The following is a 27,417-nucleotide window of genomic DNA, read 5'->3' on the forward strand; positions in this document are numbered from 1 at the left end:
AGCCCTGACATCAGATCCAAACACATGAGCTGATCTAGCAACCAAGCCTCACAAACTACCAGATCCTGAATCAACAGAACAAGATTAGGATCTCAGTACAGACTCAAGCAAATCAGTGCCAGAAAATAATGTCTTTATATCCATCTCCAAGAGGTATTTCTTTCTAATGGACCTTTCTGGTCTCTGCATAGACAGCTGGTGACTGACTTGCGCAAAGAGCAAAAATTGAGACCATGTCCCACAATCCTGGATGGAAAAGGTCCTAAGTATGTTTGTCAGAAACAGACATTGGATTATCCCAAGACGGGACAAAGCCAGAAACGAACAGACTCTGCTTCAACTGTAACTATGTCCGCAGCTGACAACACAGAATTTTTAACCCTACTGGGCATTTAATTTCCATTACATTATTCCTAAATATAAACAAAGAACTTTGATTATATCTATGAAGTAATAACATTTCCTGAAAGTTCATACTTGCTGCCTACGGTTGTCAGAACGAAATGAGCTATAGTTGGGCATATATACCTCTTTTATCCAGTCCCAGGGGGACTGAGGCAGAATACATGCACAGCACTACTGGACACAGCTATTCACTGAGCTTGAGCATCCAGCAAGCTGCGCATATCACATACCCATGCTGGCAATGCAAAAAGAATTACTTCTCATTTAGATTGTTTAAACACTTTTAAAAGCATCAAATCACTGGTATAAAAGAGTAAGGCTCAGAATAGTCACTAACCTGCTCTTTAACAGCAGTGTTTACGTTGGTCAGGTAGTGCTGACAGATTTGACAGAATACCCTCATCTGTTTCTTCAAACGTAGAAGGTCCTCCTTTAAAAATAAAACATTTTAAATAGAAATTAAATACAGTTTAACACTTTTCAACTTTATACTGAAGAATAAATATTTTTTTGATTGAAATGGGAGCTAGCTGTTTAACTTTCAGGTGCCTTTGAAAATTCCAGCCCATACAAACTTGACAGAGGCATGTTGTAGTAGACCGAATACTTCGTCACCCCAATATACTTGGGGGAAACATACTTAGAGGACTGAGTTTAAGATATGCTTTAGGAGCAGAGAAAAGCTCTCAAGTTTGAAGCTGTGATTTCTCTCCTCTTTATGTGTTGGTTAAAGAGCTCCTATGAGTGGATGAATGGGAGCTCTCCTTTCCCTTCCCCCTGACAGTATTTGAAAAAAGTGAACAAAACTTCCCTGCCAATTTTCCTTTTTTAAATAAAAGAACCTGTGAGGGAGGGATTGTGTTCGGGTTCACAGACTTCCGACTGTGAAAGCACTCCAGAAAATTAGGTAAGCCTAGCTAAAACTGAATGAATCTTGTGCACATGGCTGCATCATCAACTCACTAATTTATCCTCCTAAGACTAACACCTATGTTCCTTTGAACAGATATTTCCTTTTAAAAAAAAAATAAGTAGTCAACATAGTAGAGAAAATAATTCTGAAGTCAGAGAGACAAGGTGAGTGATGTCTTTTACTGGACCAACTTTTGTTGGTGAGAGAGAAGCTTTCAAGCTTACATAGAGATCTTCAGGTCAAGGAAATGTACTTCGAATGTCACAGCTAAATACAAGGTGGAACAGCCTATCATAAGCAGTTTACACGTATTTCATGGGACCATTCAAAGTGAAGCGGCCAATTAATACCTCTCCCATCACCTAGGGGAGAGGAGAAAAAAACCCTCCACAAAACTAGACCTTCTGACTGGACACAGTTAAGATGTATCCTCCTCCTCTTATCCTTTGGGCTAAGAAAGGTTAATTGGGCTAGGAGCTGGAGACCACAAGTTCTAGTCTCACCTCAAGCTCACGAGTGGTCAATCATAAAAGTTATGAAGTGCACAGAATTATCAATAAGGCTAAACGTCTCTAGCCTAGGAGAGAGGCAAGCAGCAGCATTATTTCAGAGAAAGAGTAACTGAGAATGCTGTCTTACATTCGGAACACCACATGCAGCCTTTTCAAAGCTAGATACCCATCTCTCCTCCCCATCCCCAAAATGACACCCAATATTTTCAAAGGTTTCGAGTATTGTTCCCTACGATTTTCAAACAGGATTATGCCGTGGATCCCAATACTGCATGATCCTGCGACTCTGAAATTTGCCACATAAATGTGTTTCAGTGTAGGTGCAAATAAATCTTTAAGGAACGGAGCCATCTTACCATTTGTATGAGAAAATTTTGTCCAGCTATTGTTGCAAGTAATACTTATTATGATAGTGAAAAGCATTGGAGCAAAATTTCTCCTTTTTTCAGATTATGTTCATTTCACAGCTAATTTCACAGTTTATAGGCAGTTTCATTGTGCCCTGTGTATAGTCCAAGTCCGCTCCCCCTGTCTTAGCAGCTCTTTCACCCAGCAACAAGGGAGAGGAAAATATTATTGTACAAACATACCCCCCCCCACCCCCTGAAAACATAAGTCACAAAAATTGACACGTTCAGACAGAAGTGTAATATCTGGAACTCCTTTACATTTTTTTTAATTGACAAGAATTTGTTTAAACTTTATTTTTAAAAATTTGAATTGAATGCAAAGTGATGTAGCATTGTCTTCCTGAGTCTGTAGATTCCCAGAGCAACAGCTTTAGGATGTTAATTAACCAATCAATTTAAAATGATAGTCAAGTCTGAAGGCTAATGATGACAAAGAAGAATCAACATTATTCTCTATTTCACAGATGGTCATTTTAGTGGAAGCATCTAGCCAACTGCATTCCACGCTGTAATCCCATGTGTTCTCAAGTGCTAGGAGTTTCAAGTTTTCCCTATACGGCTGAAAAATCTTCAGCTCTTTCCAGATAATGCATAACTCCATTATTGAAGTCATCACTAAAAAAAATCTGTCGCATGTCAAAAACATGAAAATAGCACAGGCTGAAGCAATACAGAAACAAATTGCAGGATACTGCACAGATTGTTTTATGAAATTTAATACATAAAAACCTCTTCATTTAAATGAATTACCACAGATATTTCAGGGCTTGTATACAATTTAGATCCAGTCCCTGCAGGGCACAAAGAGCCTTGATTATACTGTATTTTGTAAACTTAGTTCACTACTCTGTATTAAGAATTTTATTCTGATATGTATCACAGTGACAGAGTAGCTATGCATCTGAGTTGCTTTGCTACTGTTACCTTAAATTAGATCTTTAAAGTTCTACAGCTTGTTTATTTATACAGACACAATGTTATATTTTAAATAGTAGGGAGGCAAAAGTAAAGGCGGAAGGAATTCAGGGAGTTGTGTAAAAAAGTCATTTTTCATCTTAATTTCAAAAAGTTTCCACCAGCCCTAAAAATTGAGGGTAGATGGAGTGATCCTAGAGGTGACACAGATTACAGTAGGAAATTAACAGACTGTCACAATTCTATAAAGATTATACATTCAATTGGACTTACCACTCGAGCATGACATACCTTTGTGGAGCTGCTTTCAGTAATTTTTGCTAACTGCCAAAGGATTACATAATGAGTACACTGCAGTGCATGAATAACTATCTGTGATTAAGAAAAAAAGTTAGATGAAAAAAATCCCAATATAAACATTCACGAAGTATATTCACTGTTATACACGCATATTTTAAATACCTGTTCTGGCATGTCTCCATTTTCAATACCAGTTTTCAATAATTTGTAGTTGCAACCAAACAAGTCCCATCTTGACAAGTCATGAGCACTAGAGAAAGCAGAAATGAAGCAGTGTTGTAACACATCAAATGGTTATATTTTATTATACTAATTCTAGAATTTGGCATTTAATAACTACTCTATGCTTTTAACTGTCCTAGTAAAGAAACCAGATAGAGTTCAGTTTAAATCATGAGTATATTTTTGTATAAATGTTTTTGTATTTACAATAGTCTTCTATTCAAGATTTGCCAATGTCAAATTAAAACCAAACAAAAAAATAAGTTTTGCACAAAGTTTAACATGGTCAATTTAATAATATAAGAAACAACAGTATGTTGCAAATATGAAAATCAAGATATTCAGGCTGAGATTCCACTTACTTGTGGAAAGCAGTGATTCTCTTTAATGTAGACAAGACTTGATAAGCATCATCTTCATCAGGTTCCTCACCCTATTACACAATTATTTTGTTGTAAGAGTTGCAGTAAAAAGTGTTTTAAATTAAATAGTCTGAAGGCATCAACACATTTTGGAATAATTCATATCTGTGTTGGGAAAAGTGGTATTACAACAAGATACAAAATACTAGCTAGAATAAGTCATGAGAACGATCAATCCTCACATTTCAGATAAATTGCTCACCAGAGCTAAGATCAGGTAGAAATTTTCTATATGGCATACATAGCACAGAACAATTGGGCAGGTGTATTCTGAAGGTGATTCAAGTTTCTCCATCGAATCCAGCAGAGGCCACTGTTACACAACAGATACTGGACTAGATGGACCATTGGTCAGTACTGATATGGTAAGTACCTCAGTCTTAAAACCATTCTTTTTCCACCTAGCCAAAGAAATATGGAAACCTTCAACCTAGCCCAGTAAACCCTTTAGGAACATGTTCAGGCTCAACTCTAAACCAAAAGAGATAGGTAGGAAACCTTACAGATATTCTTTCCCTGATTTGTACCTTACATCCAAACTTCTTCCTGACCCCTTACTTCTCTCCTGTCTCCCCATGAGTACCCTGACAACTCAAACATAACATATCACCCATATGGCTATCCGTACCTAAGACATTAAATTACTATTAATTAGTCACTGGGGTACACTTCACTATCAAATTAATTTTAACAATTAGGTTGTTCCTGCTGCTGACGGAGAATTTCAACAAGAGGGCAGCTGGGGGTGGGGGAGCAACTGAAGTTTCTTGAATAAAATGGGTGACCAGCAGGCAATATACATCATCACTATGCTTATCTGGGGAAAGGCTATTCTGGTAATCTGACTCACCTATGAAGATGATATATATAAATGTTTAAAATTTTTACTAGAAGAAATCTCCTTTAGATATTTAAAAGCTAAATTACAACAAATTAGTTCCGTAAACAAGGGAGAGAACCTCACAAATTAGGGATCAAGTATGAACAACATACTAAAAATACTCTGAAATGCTAATAATTCTATCCAAACTAAATTCAACAAATCAAAGGACTTCAACACATACTTTAAGTTACAGAGTTGATTCTTTGTTGTTTGAATAAACTCCTATAAGTACAATGCAATCTGGGTTCAGTTTCAATTCAGCTAGCTGAGTCACATAGCAAAATCCTGCGAAATTTCTTCGATTATTTTTGGAAATGCCCAAGTGTCATGATGTGTATTTATTTATTTATTTATTTGTGGTAGCAGCCAACTGGGCTATTTCTGAGGAGAGGTTGTACATAGAGACCATAAAGATGAAAGATCTTCTGGCTACGGCAACAAACTTTGAGACTTGAGACCTATTCCTAGCGCTTCCTTTGTAGCCTTGGTCAAGTCATTTCACACTGCACTTCCGTTTCATCTTCTGAAATATGGTTATACTACTTACTGACCTTGCAGAGGTGTTGCAATCATTTTAGAATGGCAACAATATTTTTCTATTTTGCAAAACAGATTTGAAGTAATTGCTTAATTTTAGATTTATAAAAGTTCACCCTACCATGTCTTGTAAAGTGATTTGAGATCATCAGATAGAAAGTTCTATCATGTTAAATATGATCATTAGCACCTCAACTGCCAATTTCTATTTCTGTAGGGATTCCTGAGGGTGGCCCCTAGTACTGTAAGAATACATGTGGTAGAGAAGAGAAGGAGAGACAAAGGCAATGGCACAAGTCCTTGTTGACAATACTGAAAAGTCAGTCATGAGTGTACTAGTCTAGACCAGATTTTCAGTCTCCCATGATTGGTGGGGATAAGCCAGCAATTCTTCATTTCTGCTTGCTTGGAGAAGGGAGGGAGCTTCTGGAAAAAAGGCCCAGAACAGAATACCTAAATCTGTTATGAAACGACCATGGGGGAGGATCCCTTAACTACTTAAACTTGACTTGATGGTGTTTCTCCTTCCTATCCTGAAGGAGCTCAAACTTATGAAGATCTGAGGGTTCCTTAATGGCAACATCCTAGATCTTCCTCATACAACTTGATGCCATCAGAGAGGGCCTGCATCAAGTGGGATCTAGATATATCTTCTGTTTCTGAAGCCTAGACCCACAAAATTCTTCTACCAACAGCTAACAATACAATGTTAACAGAGTTATGTCAAGAGCAGCATCACAAAGAGGATGACAGAGGTCTGGAGACTTAATTTCTCTGAATTCCCAGCACATTTTGCTCTGCAATTTGCACTGTATTTGTAGCCAGGTTAGGGAGCATCTACATGGAGCTACACATGCTGCAAAAGAAAAAAAAATCTTTATTTCTAAGATTTTAAAGGACAGGATAAGAGTCCAACTTGAATAAGAGTCCAGGGATAATAATGAGAATAAAAAAACCAAACTATCTTCCCCACTGAAGTCCAAGTCTTCCTTCAGTTACTTAGAGGGTGGAGAGCTTGTCATTCTTTGAGGAAGAGAGGGGCTTTGCTTTCTTCAAGTATGTCTACACAGCAAAAAAAAAAAAATCCGTGGCAGGCTTGTGCCAGACAACTCAGGCTCACAGGCCTTGGGCTGTTTCATTGCTGGGTAGACTTCAGGGCTCAGGCGGGAGCCCGAACTCTAGTCTTCCCTGGACCTTTATAATCTTGCATTTGCAGGAGGAAGATGGGCCACAAACCCCCAAAAGCATCTGGGTCACAGATTTTCCCACAGAAAGTCCTATTTGAGTCCACAGACAATCTGAAACAATGTATCTAAGAGGCAGATGCTCCATTCATCTCAAATCAGGACACAATGGATTCCATAGTACTAATTTTTCCAAGATGTCACTGGGATTTCAGCATTTCTTTCTCAGTTTGCCATTTGTGCATGATATTGACTTATCTCCTAGGAGCTACCTCTTGCTTTCTATCGTCCCTCTCAAAGGGGTAGTAACTGCCTGTTCTGCGCATTGTTTCAATGAGGCAGGCACTGCTGTTTGGGATTCTGAGGTGGAATCCAAGGAGCAGGAGGAGCCAGAAGCATAGCTTGTGAGTAAGGCAGGTTGTAGTACAGTGAAGTAGCTGAGAACTAAGGGAGCAAGGTAGATGAGCAACTAAAGCTCTTCCCTTTGGCACACACTGGGAAGGAGAAGCTGAACATCACCACAGAAACAGAAGCCCACGGAGTAGAGCCAAGTTGCAGAAAATCCCGTCCTCCAAAATAATAACTGAGAAATTCATTTATGTTCAACATCAACGAGTATTTCCAACTATGAGCCATAAGTGTGTAAGTGGTGGTAGGAATGAAATTACTTCACACAGATAAAATAATATTGTAGCAGAATTTGTTTTCATGTAGAGGTCTATGCAGGGCCTTGGCAAGACTATCAGATCTATTATGCAAAAAAACCCTCGAGAAAAATTTGGTTTAACTATAGCATTAATGCTCTCATTCACTGTGGGGTAGCTGAGGAGAATATCCTCTTGGAAATTCACAGTCAGTGGAATACAGAGGTCATAAAACTGGTTTGTGAAATTTGCAAAGAAGTTTTCAGATCTTTCATGGCGTTTTGGAAAAATCACTTTTTGTGGTTTCTTTTTTGTTTAGATACTACAAGATGGCTTACACTGTCTTTAACAGGACAGATTTCAGTTGGGGTTCCTTTCAGTTTCTACTGAAATATATCAAGAATAAAGGGTACTTATGCACACTGGATTTATAGAGTGCCTAACACTTATCTGCCATAAAGGAATACATGAATAAGCAACAATAACGGTACAGAAAACAAAGCTCCTTTAAAAATTATTCATCAGCAAAATCTTTCAGCTTCTGACACCAAAAAGTTAAAACAGAAAAAAGTTCAATTTTTGTGCTGAATCCAATCATTAGACTGAGTATTATTAATTTAGATTGTGGTAGCACCCAAAAGACATCTGGATAGAGGACCCCATTGTGCTAGATGCTTCAATACAGCAGAAGACATAGTCACTGCCCCACAGAACTCATTGTTCTTAGATGCCTTCTTCCTGAAAGCTGGTATAAGTGGAGCTTCACAGATTGACCCTAATTTATCTATCTCCTCACCCCACTTTAAGAGCCTGCATTATAATGTTTTGATTAAAAGTACCATTCACAATGGAATGCCAATTAGATTTTTACTCTATCTTATATAAACCTGAAACAATTGCTTTATGTCTAGAAAAGCCAGGATACAACGTGAAGACTCAATGCAGCATTCCAAACACCATATCAATCTTCGTAACAGTCATAAGAGCATAAAAGCTTCAAGTCACTCATAGAGGTGAACCTCTTCACAGAACTTACAGATGGTAAAGATATAAACAAGACCATCTTGTCCATTATTGTACCAATATAGGATTGTTCCCTAATGTTTCTAATATTTTGGGTACAATTTTCAAAGGTGCCTAAGTGACAAAGGAATCTAAGTCCTATTAATTTTCAATGAGTCTTAGGGCTCCTAAAGCAAAGTCACTCAGGCAGTTTTGAAAATTTTACCCTTTGTCCTTTTTCATTTTGGCTGTCACATGCAAAGGAACTTCCACCATTTCCCTTGGGAAACAATTCCAGTACCTGATGTGTCTTAATGTCATTAATTTTTCCTGCCACTATTCCCAGGATAGGTTTCAGAGTAGCAGCCGTGTTAGTCTGTATCCACAAAAAGAAAAGGAGTACTTGTGGCACCATAGAGACTAACAAATTTATTTGAGCATAAGCTTTCAGGTTCTTAAAAGAAGAATTTTAATTAAAGAAAAAGTAAAAGAATCAGCTCTGTAAAATCAAGATGGTAAATACCTTACAGCGTAATCAGATTCAAAACACAGAGAATCCCTCTAGGCAAAACCTTAAGTTACAAAAAGACACAAAAACAGCAATATACATTCCATTCAGCATAACTTATTTTACCAGCCATTTAACAAAAGGAAATCTAACGCATTTCTAGCTAGATTACTTACTAACTTAATGTAAGTTCTGAGGAGTTATGAAGAGCATTCCCGATTGGTTCCTGGCAAAAGCATCCCACAGACAGAGCCTTTGTTCCCCCCCCGGCCCCCAGCTTTGAAAGTAACTTGTCTCCTCATTGGTCATTTTGGTCAGCTGCCAGCGAAGTTATCTTAGCTTCTTAACCCTTTACAGGTAAAAGGGTTTTGCCTCTGGCCAGGAGGGATGTGGGGACCTGAATAAAAGACCCCCTAAGCTTATTCTTACCAGCTTAGGTTAAAAACTTCCTCAGGGTATAAACTTTGCCATGTCCTTGAACCCTATGCTGCCACCACCAAGCGTGTTAAACGAAGAACAGGGAAAGAGACCACCTGGAGACGTCTTCCCCCAAAATATCCCCCCAAGCCCTACACCCCCTTTCCTGAGGAAGGCTTGATAAAAATCCTCACCAATTTGCATAGATGAACACAGACCCAAACCCTTGGATCTTAAGAACAATGCAAAAGCAATCAGGTTCTTAAAAGAAGAATTTTAATTAAAGCAAAAGTAAAAATCACCTCTGTAAAATCAGGATGGTAAATACCCTACAGGGTACTGCATCCAATGAAGTGAGCTGTAGCTCACGAAAGCTTATGCTCAAATAAATTTGTTAGTCTCTGAGGTGCCACAAGTACTCCTTTTCTTATTCCCAGGATAGTCCTTTTTACATTCTACATAATTCATCTTCATCCTTTGTGTTTACGTCCTACTAATATTTGAACAGTGGGATAGGATTGTTTAAACAAAAAATACTTCCTAATGCTGCAACAAGTGCCTTTGATGATTACATATACTGAACTTATAAAAAACAAACAGGTTAAAAAAAAGATGAAATGCCACATAATAGAAAGTATGGATGTCAATTAAAAGTGTTACTTGCAAAATCTACAAGCTAAGTAACTCTAATCACCATATATAAATTTTGCAACTTGATTGTTTAAAAATTGAAGGTCCAAGTGAATTTAATAGCATAAAGAGACAAACTATGAAGTTATGCTTAAAAAAATCACCAACAGATTTTGACCCACATGACGTTGAAAGGGTAGTAAACAGAATCACCACCAACTTAGTATCATAACAAAAAAGACTCGGATTCACCAGACTTGAAATGGTATATTACTATAATGATATATATATTATATATAAATGGTATATTACTATGACTACTATATTAAAAGTTTTGTAAATTAGAGTGGATTTAGCATGCTTTGCAGATACTAAGCCAACAACATATAATGAAAATTTTAAGATATGAAAAAGATCCTCATGCACATGATATACCTCTTGCAGAAAATCTTCCAGAAGTCGGTTAAACTTGTCTGCCAGCTCATCTATTAACTGACTTCTTGCAATGTCAACTCTGTTAAAGATTGTGAATTCTTCATTACAGAGTGCATGGTATGTTTTAGAACACGCTTCTAAAACATCCGTATCTGTGTGCTTCTCTACAATATCCCGAATCTGTCGCAATAAGGCATCCAAATGCTACAAAAGTAAAAACAAAGTTCCAATTATATTCTAGTTATGAAAGCAAAGATTTTTAGATTGTTTTGTTATGTTCAATATGACAGTCATGAAAGTAAGAACACTATTTTAGAGAACTGGCAATTTTCTAGAGAAAGCGAGAGTAGCAATACAATACAATACAAAACAAAAAATAAACTGGGGGACAGTGAAGACTACAAATTTGAAACACATACCAAAATTAACTTTTTAAATACAAAAGAAAAATTTTAGATAGTAGTTGAATTAATGGTGATGGTTGCACAGTGTATAGAACAACATTTATTTCCCACCCTCAAATACTTGTATTTGTACATAATGGTCACAAGAAAAACTTTTCAGTTGTGTTATAATTAAATGTATGATATACAGGCAATATTGTGGTAATATCTAGTCATCAAAAGCAAAACGGAAAAACTTAAGAGCAACCCCTGTATTTATAAACACGTATGGAATATATTTTCTCTATACCACCGCAGGGAGAAAATGTCAATATATCACCTTTCAAATTGTAATACCATAAACAATTTTACTAACAATAAAAAGTTTACAACCATGTAGCTCAATTGACACTTCTCAAATGCAAGTTTTTTGTTTTACTACTTTTAGTACTTACAGAAGAACGAACCTAATTATACTAGCTACAACTAAGTTTAGCACAAGCTTCTCTCCCCAAATGGTGTACCTGTTCTGAAATGTAATAACCGATAGCCCAGAACTGGGATGCTCTTACATGACAATCACTTGTCTAGAAAGACTCTCTCCTCTATTGACCTTGACCAAGAAATCTTTCAAAAGCAAACTTAGGCTCTGACACTCTCTAAGACAAATAGCCAGCCAGAGATCATGAAGCTCAGGCCTTTTCTTCACTCATATAGATGCACCAGAACAAACAGCATTTACACAAGCGGTTTTCACAAGTCTAGCAGCACTGATGTCTGAAATCTCAGTGAGGACAAGGTCTCAGTTCAGTTTTTTCCCCTCTTTAATTTCATTTTATGTTATCTTACCTTTTCTAATCGTCCTGTTGTATAGATTTCCAAGTCAAAATACTGTGGCAGCTGCAACAAGTTGGTCACTTTTTCTGCATCTACAGAATACTGTCAAATTAACAAAAATAATTAAGGCCTACAAGATTTTTGTTTTGGAGTTATTACAATAAGACCTAGCTAATTATTACTAACACATAATCAAAACAAGTATCAAATATATTGTAGTTTCTAATGACATACAGGGCATTGGGAGACATGCACTATTTGCCTAACATTTTGACAACACACAACCACTACCTCCAAATAGAATTAAACTTACTTTTGCTAATAACTGAGGAAGTGCCACTGCAAAAAGCTCTGTAATTCTTGTCCTGTCATCCAGCTGTGTTTTCTTCTCTTTTGCTGTCAGCACCTAAATTATTGATGTAAGAAAGCTTTTAAAACTAAAAACTGACTTTGTTTTTTAAACAGGTTTTGGGACTAAACTATTTTACACTCTTCTTATTCAGTGCAGTCAAAAAATCAGGGCCATAAAAGACCTGAATACTAAAATAACAGAAAAAACAATAAAAAGGCAGAATTTAACAGAATTTCTCTCTCAACAATGTATGTTGTTTCAAAGCTTATAGGTCATACCCTTTTCCCTGTTCCTCTTCCCACAGGTGGATGGCATTCTGCTGCTTGTCGAATTGTACACAGCATTATTTCAATCAGTGCACTTTCCTGTCTATCAGTTAAAGCTGAAATTAAAAAGAAAACAGATCATAATTGCAACTTGTCACTTTTTCATTCATATATATTAGTACCATAGCACCGGATTCCTTAGACATCAAGCAACAAGGTTTTTACTTCAAAGTTTGTAAGCGAAGGGCTTATGACTTTGTGCGCTGCAGAGAGCCCTCAACTCTTATTGATATGAAGAGAAACTGAAGATGCTCAGCACCTCACAGGATCAGACAGAAAATATATAAAGTTGGGGGAATGATGCAACAGAGTCACGTGATCTGTGCTGTAAATTTGGTATGCTGTTTTAGTTTTTCTAGTATAAATAAGGCTATACTTGTGACACAGGAATGGCAGATTTTGTAATTTTCCTATTTCCCTTCTCCCCAAAAAATCTATTTTTGGCATTTAATTATTTTTGCATGTGGGTATGGAGATGTGACAGTAAACAGAACTTTAGAGTTATTCACCTATAACTGGAATTCTACAAGATGACCTCTTCGCGTTCAGAGTCTTGAGATGAGCTGGCAGTGCAGCTTGGACCTGTGGAACATTCTGACAGCAGCAGCCATTGGGGCACCCTCACACTCCCTGCCTCTCCTTCCCTTGCAGCTCCAAATGTTCAGAGAGTAGGGCTATAAAAGGTGACAAGGTGTACTGGTTTTCTCAGTTCTTTCTACTGCATTCTCAGGTTCAAAGTTGAAATTAGGATTCCAAGGAAGAGAGGAAGGTAGGCAGGCAGTGTGAATGTGCAGAGTCCAGCATGAGAACCTATGATTACAGGTGAGTATCCTTCATTTCTTCAAGTGACCTCTGCACATTTGCATTCTTGAGAGTCTGGCAAACAGTACTCCTCCCTCCAGATAGTGTGAAAGGAGACCTACTTAAATAGAGACTCTAATTCCGCTTCACCAGACTGTGCATCTTATATAGATACCAGTTCTAAGAAATAATGTTTTGTGAAAGTATGAACAGAGCTCCAAAGAGCAACTCAACAGATTTTTAATCTGGAATGTATGTACGGCTGGACGTGGAACTGGCCTTTACTCTAATCAAGTGTGCTTTAAGCCCTTATGGAAGAGTAACAAATGTGTGTTTATAACATTCTTCAATAGAGTCTAAGACCATTTAGAAATACATTAATATGCAACTGCCTGACCTTCACTCTTTTTCTCCATAAAAGACAGTTTAGGTGATTTCCTGTATTCCTGAGATCTAATCGAAATAGATTAGATCTCAGGAATACAGGAAATCACCTAAACAGATAGCTAATGCTATCATAGCATCCAAGGCATGTAGCTTACTTCTCCTGAATGAAAGTGAGGTCTCGGAAAAAATACTAGTAAGTTTACAAACTGGTTAAGATGAAATTCTGTTACCACCAGGAAACATTTTGGGTGTGGAAGAAGGATCATTTTATCTTTGTGAAATACCATAAAAGGGCATGGGAGATGTCAGAGAGACAAGGTGGGTGAAGTATTATCTTTTATTGGACCAGCTTCTGTGGATGAAAGAGAGGAACTTTCAAGACACTCACAAGTCTTCTTCAGATCTGAAACAGCCCTGAAGGAGAGCTCTGTGTAGCTCAAAAGCTTCCCAAGAATTTCAAATGAAATATCCCAGTATGGACTGGACAGGAGCTGAAGCTGAGTTTATGATATTGTTTGTTTCCCACAAAGAGAATCTTTTTTACTTATAACACAAGTGAGTTGTCTGGTTCTTGGAGTTCAACTGAATCTACTGTACCTTTCCTTAACAGTATAGTACCAGTTTGATCAGGTTCCTGTACTTTTACTGTTAAGTGGAGAGAGTCTGGGTTTGGAAAGCAAATCACACCTTTTTGCTTGGTCAATAGGAATGGAATTGCAGAGACAGACAGATAAAACTCCTTGTGATAGTTGAAATAGTTCTAAGAACCACTATTTTGCCACGGCTGGAGCAATCAGGTTAACATTGGCTTTATATTGTTCGATTTTTACGTAGAACTCTTTGAATGAGGGAAATGGGGGTTGGAGGAGAGAACACAAGAGACCTACTCCCCATCTAGAAAAAATGTATCAGAAACTGATGGTCTGCTCCTGGTCTGGAGCAAAACCTCTGACATTTAGAGCTGTGTCTTCTTGCGAATAAATCTATGTCCTGACATCCCCACAGGGAGAAGTCATTCACTCCAGAATAACCGCTCATCCTAATCTGCTAGTATATTCTCCTTACCTGCAAGTGGACAGTTTAGGAACTGAATACAACTCCTTTGAGAACACACTGAAGTTTGAGTCCACCATATAAGAATCAGGAACACATCCCTAGGTAGTGTCAATTTCATAATCATGCTGTCTACACTTGGCATACAGTGTTTTGATAGTCAGGGCTGCAGAAGACTCATCTCTAGATAGGCACACACAGAGCTACATACCTCGCCAAAGCCCATCTTGAAGAATATTACCATCTGACATGAGTCCTTCTCCAATAATTTTATTGCTGCAACCCAATTTTTAAAATGCTTTTCTTCTGGAAGAAAATCTCTGTTTATTTGAGAATCCAGATTGCCTCAATAAAAGGTCTGATCTGGTGGTGTGTGTAATTTCTTCAGCTTTATCTTGAACCCTAGTGCATATTTGTGACAGAGCTTTTGCTACAACCTACTGTGAGGATACCCTGATGAGCCAATCGTTCAAATAAGAGTAGACATGGAAATTCTGACATCTTAAATGCGCTGCTACTGCTGAAAAGCATTTTGTGAATACTACTGCGGGAGGGGGAGGGCAGAGGGCTTCATGCGTTGCCCTTGCCTCCAGGCATCACCTGCCGCACCTCCCATTGGCCGGGAACGGGGAACCACGGCCAATGGGAGCTTCAGAGGAGGTACCTGGAGGCGTGGCAAGGTCAGTGCAAAGAGCCCTGTGCCTCCCCCCTGCCACCCCAGGGGCTGCAGGGACATGGTGCTGGCCGCTTCCCAAAGCTGCGCGGCGTGGGGCCAGGGCAGGCAGGCATGGAGACTGCCCTGGCCCCAGTGTGCGCTGCTGCCACCCCGGAGCTGCTTTAGGTAAGTGGTGCCGGGCCGGAGCCCGAACCCCTCCTGCACCCTGCCCCCCAACTCCCTGCCTGCACCTCACACCCCTTCCCTGAGCCCCCTCATACAGCCCGCACCCTTCCTCTGCCCCAATCCCTTGCCCTGAGCCCATTCCTGCACACCGCACCCTCTCGCACTCCCTACCGTGCCCTGGCCCTGCAAATAATTTTCTCACCCAGCTGTGGCCCTCGGCCCAAAAAGTTTGCTCACCCCTGCTTTAGCTCATGGTTTGGGTCTCTGCTGTGGCTGAATAGGGAGCTATTCCTTCCTTCAAAATGAAGTGGAAGAGAATGTTCCTTTCCAAAAACAACCATATCCACTGGTATCCCAAATCTTTTCCTAGAGGATTGAGAAATTCCTCGAGACCCTGCAGTAGAACTGATGTCTTTCACATTCTCTAAACCTCATCTGTTCAGCACTTAACAAATGCGTGTCTTCCACTCTAGTTCTTGTTTCCGGATAAAGTACAAATGAACATATCTCAAGTCACCACTTGTAGTTACATGTGGATGCCACTGCTCTACATACAGTACCAAAAGCATCAAAGAATACTCTCAAGATGTACTTATCAACTGACCTTCAATAATAAGGGGTCTGACCAGTTTACTCTAGTCTCCTGGCAGTGACCGCGCAAACATTCTCTCCCAAATAAAACTGACATCTGGACATTACTGCCTATTAGTTGACCATTCTGATTCGTAGTGTGGCAAAGGAGAACATCCTTCTACTCACATCATCTTCCTTCTTATCAACTATCTGAAGAGACAGAAGAATTGACCTCCTTTAGCTCTTTGGACAGCAGCTTCCACTACAAATGAATTTGGATCTGGATGAGTCTGGAGAACAAGAATCACTCATGAGAAAGCTGGTATAACTTATCTAATTTTTTAGAAATTGCCAGTCCAGTTGATGGATATAATCAGGCATTTTTTACCAGCTGTAATAAACCATCTAAAACTGGCCAGGTAATCCTATTCCTAGAGGGTGACCCCAGAATATCAAAAAATCAGATGTATAGTTTCCTCTAAGATTACGATGGGGAAGTTAAAGGTAGAATCATAGAATATCAGGGTTGGAAGGGATCTCAGGAGGTCATCTAATCCAACCCGCTGCTCAAAGCAGGACTAATCCCCAACTAAATCATCCCATCCAGGGCTTTGTCAAGTCTGACCTTAAAAATCTCTAAGGAAGGAGATTTCACCACCTAGAAAACCCATTCCAGTGCTTCACCACCCTCCTAGTCAAAAAGTTTTTCCTAATATCCAACCTAAACCTCCCCACTGCAACTTGAGACCATTACTCCTTGTTTTATCATCTGGTACCACTGAGAACAGTGTAGATTCATCACCTTTGGAATCCCCTTTCAGGTAGTTGAAAGTAGCTATCAAATCCCCCCTCATTCTTCTCTTCTGCAGACTAAATAATACCAGTTCTTTCAGCCTCTCCTCCTAAATCATGTGCTCCAGCCCCCTAATCATTTTTGTTGCCCTCCGCTGGACTCTTTCCCATTTTTCCACATCCTTCCTGTAGTGTGGGACCCAAAACTGGACACAGTACTCCAGATGAGGCCTCACCAATGCCGAATAGAGGGGAATGATCACATCCCTCGATCTGCTGGAAATGTTCCTACTTATACAGCCCAATGTTCCTACTTATACAGCATTAGCCTTCTTGGCAACAAGGGCACACTGTTGACTCATATCCAGTTTCTCGTCCACCATAATCCCTAAGTCCTTTTCTGCAGAACTGCTGCCTAGCCATTCGGTCCCTAGTCTGTAGCAGTACATGGGATTTTTCCTTCCTAAGTGCAGGACTCTGCACTTGTCCTTGTTGAACCTCAGATTTCTTTTGGCCCAATCCTCTAATTTGTCTAGGTCCCTCTGTATCGTATCCCTGCCCTCCAGTGTATCTACCACACCTCCCAGTTTAGTGTCAACTTGCTGAGGGTGCAATCCACGCCATCCTCCAGATCATTAATAAAGTGTGCTGCCCAGTGCAGTAGTCTGAGAGCTAACCTTGTTCATGAAGACAGAGGCGTAAAAGGCACTGAGTACATTGGCTTTTTCCACATCCTCTGTCACTAGGTTGCCTCCCCCATTCAGTAAGGGGCCCACACTTTCCCTGAACACCTTCTTGTTGCTAATATACCTGAAGAAACCCTTCTTGTTACTCTTAATATCCCTTGCTAGCTGCAACTCCAAGTGTGATTTGGCCTTCCTGATTTCACTCCTGCATACCTGAGCAATATTTTTATACTCCTTCCAGGTCATTTGTCCAATCTTCCACTTCTTGTAAGCTTCTTTTTTGTGTTTAAGAGCAGCAAGAATTTCACTAATCCGAGGACGAGATTAATGTATTTCTGAGGAGGTCGGCACAGCTAGGGAAACTGATTTAGCTTGTAAGGTTTTTCTCTTTACTGAAGGAAAAAAAAAAATGAACTGGCACCACTACCATATGCTTCTTTCTTTTAAGCATGGGGGATAACGTATCTGTTGCTGCACAAGGGCTCCTGATTCGAAAGTCTCTCTGAATGATGATATTTCAGAGGCTCAAAGCAATGAACCTGAACCACCATGGTACGGTGTTCGTATAAATGCCTAACACAGTGGGGTCCTGAGTCTGTGACCAGGGTTCCGAGGTGCTACAGTAATACAAACAAATAATAATTGTATATCCAGCAACCAAAAGCTCTGAGGAAGCATCAGGTGCTTTATCAGGCTTACAATGAGGTTCTGAGCATGAGAACAATGGTGTTTGATCCAGGGTAGGGTGTGGATCCATGATACAACCTTGGTCCTTAATATCATCCTTCACTCTGCCAAGGATGGACCTTATAGGTACCACTTTCGCATTTCAGTGTGTGGAACTGGAAGTCCCAGGTCCTTACTCACATGCTCTCCAGGACTGGCTCTTTTTGCAGAGGCAGACACCTCTGGAACAGGTACAGAGAAGGGCTACTAGGATGATCCAAGGAATGGAAAACTTGTCTTATGAAAGGAGACTCAAGGAGCTTGGCTTGTTTAGCCTAACTAAAAGAAGGTTGAGGGGAGATATGATTGCTCTCTATAAATAGATCAGAGGAATAAATACCAGAGAGGGAGAGGAACTATTTACGCTCAGTACCAATGTGGATACAAGAACCAATGGATATAAACTGGCCACCAGGAAGTTTAGACTTGAAATTAGAAGAAGGTTTCTAACCATCAGAGAAGTGAAGTTTTGGAATAGCCTTCCAATGGAAGCAGTGGGGGCAAAAGATCTATCTGGCTTAAGATTAAACTCGATAAGTTTATGGAGGCGATGGTATGATGGGATAACATGGTTTTGATAATTAAATATTCATGGTAAATAGGCCTAATGGCCTGTGATGGGATGTTAGATGGGGTGGGATCTGAGTTACCCAGGAAAGAATTTTCTGTAGTATCTGGCTAGTGAATCTTGCCCATCTGCTCAGGGTTTAGCTGATCGCCATATTTGGGGTCGGGAAGGAATTTTCCTCCAGGGCAGATTGGAAGAGGCCCTGGAAGTTTTTCGCCTTCCTCTGTAGCATTGGGCACGGGTCATTTGCTAGAGGATTCTCTGCTCCTTTAAGTCTTTAAATCATGATTTGAGGACTTCAATAGCTGAGACATAGGTGAGAGGTTTTTCACAGGAGTGGTGGGTGAAATTCTGTGGCCTGCATTGTGCAGGAGGTCAGATTAGATGATCATAATGGTCCCTTCTGACCTAAATATCTATGAATCTATGAAAAATACCTACAAAGCCAGGTGTTTATGCTGAGTCAGACCCAGCCTGCGCAGATTCACAGTGAACAGCAACTTAGGTTAGGCTCTAGTTACAGACTGACATCTGTGCTGGGACTTTGCTGGTCTTTTCACCCCCTTCAGTGTCAGGGCTGAGGCTGCTTTCCCAGCACCTAAATTTCCCTGCATTTTGGAACTAGAAGGTTTAGCTGCTTATGCTTCCTATAATAGCACTGCTTGGAAGCATTTTTAATGTTCCCTTTTGGCCCCTGTGAAGCTGCTACATATGGAGCAATAAAACAGCACAGGATCTCTCCTGCGGTCTAGTCAAAGCAGGAAAAACAGCAGGGCAAGAAGTTTACCTCTTCAAACCTAGCTCCATTGTCTTTGGTTCTCACATATTAGAAATCAAGGACCTACACCATTTTTACTCCCCTCCCCCCCCCCAAAAAAAAGCAATTATGGAAAATAAAGAACTAACATCCAACTAAAATATGAAGGGGACAGTACTGAGAATGATTCATTCTGATGAATCCATGTCCAAGGACTTTGTGAAGTTCCTGGTGGCTGGGGTTAGAAGGAACGGAGCCAGTGAACACACTACACGGCCTATTTTACTCCCACCCTCTGAATGTTCAAAGTAGAAAGGAGAGGGACGGGGTCATAAGAGCATTCTAACAGGCATTGCTATTGATAGGTTCCACTGGTCCAAGATACACTTCCAGCACATCCCAAGAGTGTGAATGTGCAGAGGCCACTCCAAGAATCTGGGCTTTTTGGAAAGCTCAAAGCAACAACTCTCCTAAGTAGAGCCTGTGTTTATCATAAATGTGTTACAAATTCTGCGATTTCTGGTTTTTGGAAAAAAACTCAGAGCTGGTTTAAAGAAGAATCTACACCACACTGATCCTCCTACTTCTTTTGCAGAGGCTGAAGAAAGAAAACATCCTTATCCTTCCACTTTTGAGCACTGCTTCTGGGGGACAAACAGCAGGCACCAGAATGGCAGTTTTAAACTTCTAGTTAATTTCATTTAACAACCCAATCTCTTTGAAATATCTATGACTTAACATTACACTATTTTTGTGTGAGGGAGTTGTGCATGTACCAGAAGGCAAAGTTCAGACCTCAGCATTTGAAAATATAAATGTATATGCACAAATACCTGTCCAGAACACTAATTTAAGTGGCTTTCAAATAACACATTTTCAATCTTTATTTGGAAAGTTTACTATTCCTTTAAGAGAATTTAATCTCTGGCAGTGGTGGTCACAGAATTTATTACAACAAAAGGACATTGTCTATGGGCACAGTAGACTTTCAAGCTCCAAAAGGTTAAAAGTAGGGCTGTAGATTAATCGCAGTTAACTCATGCGATTAACTAAAAAAATTAATCGCACTGCTCAACAATAGATTACCAATTGAAATTTATTAAATATTTTGGATGTTTCTACATTTTCAAATATATCTATTTCCATAACAACACAGAATACAAAGTGTACAGTGCTCACTTTATTTTTTATTACAAATATTTGCACTGTAAAAATTAACAACAAAAGAAATAGCATTTTTCAATTCACCTCATACAAGTACTGTAGAGCATGGAAGTGCAACTTACAAATGTAGGTTTTTTTGTTACGTAACTGCACTCAAAAACAAAGTAAAACTTTAGAGCCTACAAATCGAGCCCACAAGTCCACTCAGTCCTACTTCCTGTTCAGCCAATCGCTAAGAGAAACTAGTTTGTTTACATTTACGGAGGATAATGCTGCTCACTTCTTAATTACATCACCTGAAAGTGAGAACAGGCATTCACATGGCCATGTTGTAGCTGGCATCGCTAGATATTTACATGCCAGATGCGCTAAAGATTCATATGCCTCTTCATGCTTTGGCAATATTTCCAGAGGACAGTGTGTCCAGTGCTGTACCTATCTTTAAAAATTCTTCTTTGCATTTTGTCAAATTTTCAGTGAAAGTGTTCTTAAAACAAACACATGCTGGGTCATCATCCAAGACTGCTATAACATGAAATATATGGCAGAATGCGGGTAAAACAGAGCAGGAGACATTGAATTCCTTGTGGGAGAATTGTGTCAAATTTAATTAACGCATTTTTTTTTTAACGAGCATCATCAGCATGGAAGCATGTCTTCTGGAACGATGGTCGAAGCAAGAAGAGGCATATGAATCTTTAGTGCATCTGGCATGTAAATATCTTGCAATGGCAGCTACAAATGTGCCATACAAACGCCTGTTCTCACTTTCAGGTGACACTAATTAAGAAGTGGGCAGCATTATCTCCTGTAAATGTAAACAGACTTGTTTCTCTTAGCAATTGGCTGAACAAGAAGTAGGACCGAGTGGACTTGTAGGCTCTAAAATTTTACATTGTTTTGTTTTTGAACGCAGGGTACATAATTCTACATTTGTAAGTTCATCTTTCATGATAAAGAGATTGCACTGCAGTACTTGTATTAGGTGAATTGAAAAATACTATTCCTTTTGTTTTTTGCAGTGCAAATATTTGTAATAAAAATAAATGTTAAGTGAGCACTGTACACTTTGTATTCTGTGTTGTAACTGAAATCAATATATTTGAAAACGTAGAAAACATCCAAAAATATTTAAATAAATTGTATTCTATTATTGTTTAACAGTGCAATTAAGTTATTAATCGCTCGACAGCCCTAGTTAAAAGTTAGCATGAATAAAGGCTCCTCCCGTAGGCTGTAATTTTAACCATTATGTACTAACTCCATTGTGACTACTCTTAGTCAAATCATTAGTGATCCAGTCTGGACAGTCCATATCAATCTGAAGTTATTTACATTCTGCTTAAATTATTCTGAAAATTTGGGTAAGTTAGTTTCAGTATCTCAACTATATCAAATGCTGAAAAATGAACAATATATCAATTTGGACAGCAAGATATCATGAAATCTCTTACGCTCCTCTCCATTGAGCGGCTCCTCCAACAGAAGACTATTCATACATTCCCAGTCCTTCAAGAGTTCTGTTGCACAGTCCCACATGCTGTCCACAAGATAAGCAGCATGCTCATGTAACTAAAAAGAATACAGTAGTTATATTCCTCAACCAATGAAAAAGATCGTTATGAAAGTGGCTACAATGCACTCGGCTGCTCTTGTTCCTTTTTGCCTGTGGCATGGTATCTGACTCCAAAGGGAAAATATATATATATATATATTTTTTTAAACTTTGTGGCACATCAATCCAGAGAGATCAACAAACATTCTTACTAACGTCCTCTTTCGTTTATATTTTAACATTTTCAATTTGCTGAGTCACTAACAGTTATGTGGGCAGGATTTGAAGCAGCAGAAAGCAAACTTTGTAAGCTGTCTGAATCCAAACCTAATATGTGAGAAGACTGTGCCTAATTTTCCCAACAAACGGGTCTGATTCTGCAAGACACTGAGCACTCTTATCTCCCATTCATACAGGAGACATTCAACATTTAGCAAGGCCCAAACTTCTCTGTACTCCATTTCTTAGTGCTCTTTTAGTTCTGGGGGAATTCTGCGCCACTGCACATGTGCAGAATTTATGTCCCCTGCAGATTTCTTTGCTTTCCAACAGAAAAGTGACTTTCTGACAGGGAAGCAAAGGGAAGCCACAAGAGTGGGCATGTATGTTTGGGGTGCTCTGGGCAGCTGGCAGAGAGGTAAATCACTGTGGGGAAGGAGGCGGGACTGGGGAAGACCCAGCTGGTGGTTACTACCCTGCACCAAGATCAGCTGCTAGTCACAGGCGGAGAGCTGCACAGTGATCTCCCACCTCTGTGCAGCCATTGGCCTGTGCTCCCAAATGCCATGCTGGAGCCTCCACAGTTATTTGACAAATAAAATTTGCAGAATTTTAAAATATTGTGTGCAGAATTTTAATTTTTTTTGGCACAGAATGCCCTCAGGAGTAATATATATATAAATTATATGGTTTTAAGTGACTGGCTGTCTATTCCATTAAATGGGATCCTGTACTCTGCAGATCTTCAATGATATACTACACTATAAAGAATAAAGTCTAGAGTTTCCCAGAGTAACCATTTAAAACAGGAAACCAGTAAGGACATGTACTACATGAGAGCAGGAAAGAATGGAACTCTCTCTAAGCCAAAGTGATAAAAAGGATAACGTGAAACTCAACTTACTTCACTTTCCAAAAAGAAAAACACCAAAGTCTTCACAAGGTTAGCATTTGGACCTTGTCTCCCCCTCCTTTTAAGTAGTCCATCATCTTCAGGCTCTCTGCGACTGAAAAGCCTAAGAAAATATTTTTAACATAAAACATTTTCTCCTTGAAGGAAATAAGAAATGCTATACTGAAACAGACTAAAAGGTATTAGTATCCTGTTGCCAACAGTAACCAATGCTGAATATTTCAAAGGAAGATGTAAACCCCTATTAATGTATCTATCTGTGCAATCCTGTACTCTAGAAGCATATTTCTTGACACCAGCAGGTGATCATTTATGCTCTGAAGCACAAGAAATAATCATTCTTAATTTTATCCTAAATAACCGAAACTCAGATGCTCTTATTCATATAAAATATATATTTTTTTAAAAACTTAACCAAGCTATTTAACTAATTATTCTGCAGCAGTGAATGTCCAAGTTTTATGTTAAGTACTGTATCTTTTTATCAGTTCCTTTTATTAATGTGGAAAGGAAAAATGCAATTACACTGAACAACACTGTCATAGTTTAGAGATACAAATGAACTGCTGTAAGCAATACTACAATGTAAACTTAATATTGTCATAATCAGTTTATATCAAGACACAGACATTACTACAAGACTAATGCAGACTATTGTGTAACATGCATGTTTTACTTGTGGATCTAGATTATTTTGAAGGAGGATGGGTTGATTGGATGTGCTGTCTTTAAAACAGTTTTATAGGTGCTGCCTTTTGATTTCATGGTGTGCTTCAGATGGATGCTATAGCAAGCACAAAAGCTTCTAAGAGGAATGGAAGGATCATGTGGACCTGCAGAACTTCATGAACTCCAATTATTGGTAACTAGTTTTCCTTACTCCTTTATGAAATTGCCTCTACAGACCCCCATGCCCCACTCAGAAGACTAAGAAGCAATGGAAAGAGTATCAGGATAAAGGAAGAAAAGTATTACTAATTGGAGAGTGAAGCATTGCTCTTTACTTTTCTGAAACAGGCATCTGATCAACTTCTGAGTAAAATAACAGCGCTTTGCAAAGGCATGCTTTTTTGAAACAGATATCTAATCTAGCCTCTGAGCATGCTTGGGAAAAGCCCATAGGTAAGTCAAAAACATGGAGACCTGGGAGAAGGGTTGGAATTTGTGGGGAGCATGGGCTATTATAGCAGGGATAAAGGAGAGACAAGGGGGGGGGGGAATCAAATCAGTATCTTATATGTCTGTATACTAATGTAAGAAGTATGGGGAATAAGTAGGAAGAACTCAAAATGCTAGTAAATAAACACAACTATGACGTAGTTGGCATCGCAGAGACTTGGTGGGATAATACCCATGACTGGAATATTGGTATGGATGGATACAGCTTGCTCAGGAAGGACAGGCAGGGAAAAAAGGGAGGCGGTATTGCCTTATATATAAAAACGTATACAATTGGACTAAGGTTGAGACAGAAATAGGAGACAGACTTGTTGAAAGTTTCTGGGTAAGGATAAAAGGGGTAAAAAACAAGGGTGATGTCATGATAGGGGGTCTACTACAGACCAGCTAATCAGGACAAAGAGGTGAATGAGGCTTTTTTTTAAACTAGCAAAATCATCCAAAGTACAGGACTTGGTGGTGATGAGGGACTTCAACTACTCAGACATCTGTTGGGAAAACAACACAACAAGGCACAGATTATCCAACAAGTTCTTGGAATGTATTGTAGACAATTTTTTATTTCAGAAGGTGGAGAAAACTACTAGGGATGAGGCTGTTCTAAACTTGATTTTGACAAACAGGGAGGAACTTGTTGAGAATTTGAAAGTGGAAGGCAGTGTGGGTGAAAGTGATCATGAAATAATAGAGTTCATGATTGTAAGGAATGGTAGGAGGGAGAACAGCAAAATAAAGACCAAGATTTCAAGAAGGCAGATTTTAGCAAACTCAGGGAGTTGATAGGCAAGATTCCATTGGAAGCAAGTCTAAGGGAAAAAACAATTGAAGACAGTTGGCAGTTTTTTCAAAGAGACATTATTAAGGACACAAGAGCAAACTATCCCACTATGTAGGAAAGACAGGAAGTATGGCAAGAGAACACCCTGGTTTTCCCAGGAGATCTTAAATAATCTAAAAATAAAACTAAAGTCCTACAAAAAGTGAAAACTAGGTTAAATTATAAAGGATGAATATAAACAACACAAGTATGTAGGGACAAAATTAGAAAGGCTAAGGCACAAAACGACATAAAACTAGCTAGAGACAAAGGGTAACAAGAAAACATTCTACAAATACATTTGAAGCAAGAGGAAGACAAAGGATAGGGTAGGCCCATTACTCAAGGGGATGGGGGGTGGAGGGAGAGAGATACCAGAAAATGTGGAAATGGCAGAGGTGCGCTTAATGAAGACTGTTTCGGTTTTCACCAAGAAGGTTGGTGGTGATTGGACATCAACATAGTGAATGTCAGTGAACATGAGGTAGGATCAGAGGCTAAAATAACAAACAAACAAGTTAAAAATTACTTAGACAAGTTAGATGTCTTCAAGTCTCCAGGACCTGATGAAATGCATCCTAGAACACTCAAAGAGCTGACTGAGGAGATATCTGAGACCTTAGCAATTCTCTTTGAAAAGTCATGGAAAATGGGACAGATTCCAGAAGACTGGAAAAGGCCAAATATAGTGCCAATCTATAAAAAGGGAAATAAGAACAACCCAGGGAATTACAGATCAGTCATCTTAACTTCTGTGCCCGGAAAGATAATGGAGCAAATAATTTGCAAACATCTACACGATAATAAGGTGATAAGTAACAGTCAGCATGGATACATCAAGAACAAATTGTGTCAAACCAACCTGATAGCTTTCTTTGACAGGGTAACAAACCTTGTAGATAGGGGGCAAGCAGTAGCTTTAGTAAAGCTTCTGATAGTGTCTCACATGACCTTCTCATAACAACCTAGATGGAGCTATAAGATGGAGCTATAAGATGGAGCTTATGTACCCACTATAAGGTGGGTACATAACTGGTTGGAAAACCATTCCCAGAAAGTAGTTATCAGTGGTTCACAGTCATGCTGGAAAGGCATAAAGAGTGCGGCTCTGCAGGGATTAGTTCTGGGTCCAGTTCTGTTCAATATCTTCATCTATGATTTAGATAATGACATAGAGAGTACACTTATAAAGTCTGAGGGTGATATCAAGCTGGGAGGGGTTGCAAGTGCTTTGGAAGATAGGATTAAATTTCAAAATGATCAGGACAAACTGGAGAAATGGTCTGAAGTAAACAGGATGAAATTCAACAAGGACAAATGCAAGGTACTCCATTTAGGAAGGAACAATCAGCTGCACCCGTACAAAATGGGAAATGACTGCCTCGGAAGGAGTACTTGAGAAGGGATCTGGGGATCATAGTGGACCATAAGCTAAATATGAGTCAACAGTGTAACACTGTTTCAAAAGAAAGTGAACATCATGCTGGGATGTATTAGCAGGAGTGTTGTAAGTAAGACATGAGAAACAATTCTTCAACTCTACTCCACGCTGATTAGGCCTCAACTGGAGTATGTGTCCAGTTCTGGGCACCATATTTCAGGAAGGATGTGGACAAACTGGATAACGTCCAGAGAAGAGCAACAAAAATGATAAAGGTCTAGAAAACATGACCTATGAGGGATGATCGAAAAAACTGGGTTTGTTTAGTCTGGAAAAGAGAAGTCTGAGAAGGGCATGATAACAGTTTTCAAGTACAAAAAAGGTTGATACAAGGAGGAGGGAGAAAATTTGTTCTTCTTAACCTCTGAGGCTAGGACAAGAAGCAATTGGCTTAAATTGCAGCAAGGACAGTTTAGAATGGACGTTAAGAAAAACTTTATGTCAGGGTGGTTAAGCACTGCAATAAATTGCCTAGGGAGGTTGTGGAATCTCCATCATTGGAGATTTTTAAGAGCAGGTTCGACAAACACCTGTCAAAGATGGTCTAGATAATACTTAGTCCTGACATGAGTGCAGGGGACTGGACGAGATGACCTCTTGTGGTTCCTTCCATTTCTATGATTCTATGATTTGAGCTCCAAGAGGCAGCTTTGTAAGTTTCAGGAATTGATATAGCTGCCCTCCCATTAGTGGCATGCAGGATTTATG

At 39.2% G+C, this 27,417-nt stretch overlaps 1 protein-coding gene across 6 annotated transcripts in view; it reads right to left on the bottom strand.

Moving 5' to 3' along the window:
- The window catches only part of STAG2 (STAG2 cohesin complex component), a 182,309-nt gene that overhangs the window by 40,940 nt on the left and 113,952 nt on the right, over positions 1-27,417 (bottom strand). For all 6 annotated transcript variants that reach the window (XM_048865350.2, XM_075132528.1, XM_048865351.2 and 3 more), the window contains 10 exons: positions 23,264-23,375; positions 22,040-22,157; positions 12,190-12,293; positions 11,873-11,965; positions 11,572-11,661; positions 10,340-10,543; positions 4,040-4,110; positions 3,618-3,705; positions 3,447-3,527; positions 743-835 (listed from right to left, as the gene is read on the bottom strand). In XM_048865350.2, the coding sequence (XP_048721307.1) occupies positions 743-835; positions 3,447-3,527; positions 3,618-3,705; positions 4,040-4,110; positions 10,340-10,543; positions 11,572-11,661; positions 11,873-11,965; positions 12,190-12,293; positions 22,040-22,157; positions 23,264-23,375 (1,054 nt within the window). The remainder of the gene's footprint in view (positions 1-742; positions 836-3,446; positions 3,528-3,617; positions 3,706-4,039; positions 4,111-10,339; positions 10,544-11,571; positions 11,662-11,872; positions 11,966-12,189; positions 12,294-22,039; positions 22,158-23,263; positions 23,376-27,417) is intronic.

Source organism: Caretta caretta, chromosome 9, assembly GCF_965140235.1.
Source record: "Caretta caretta isolate rCarCar2 chromosome 9, rCarCar1.hap1, whole genome shotgun sequence".
Classification (NCBI taxonomy): Eukaryota; Metazoa; Chordata; order Testudines; family Cheloniidae; genus Caretta; species Caretta caretta.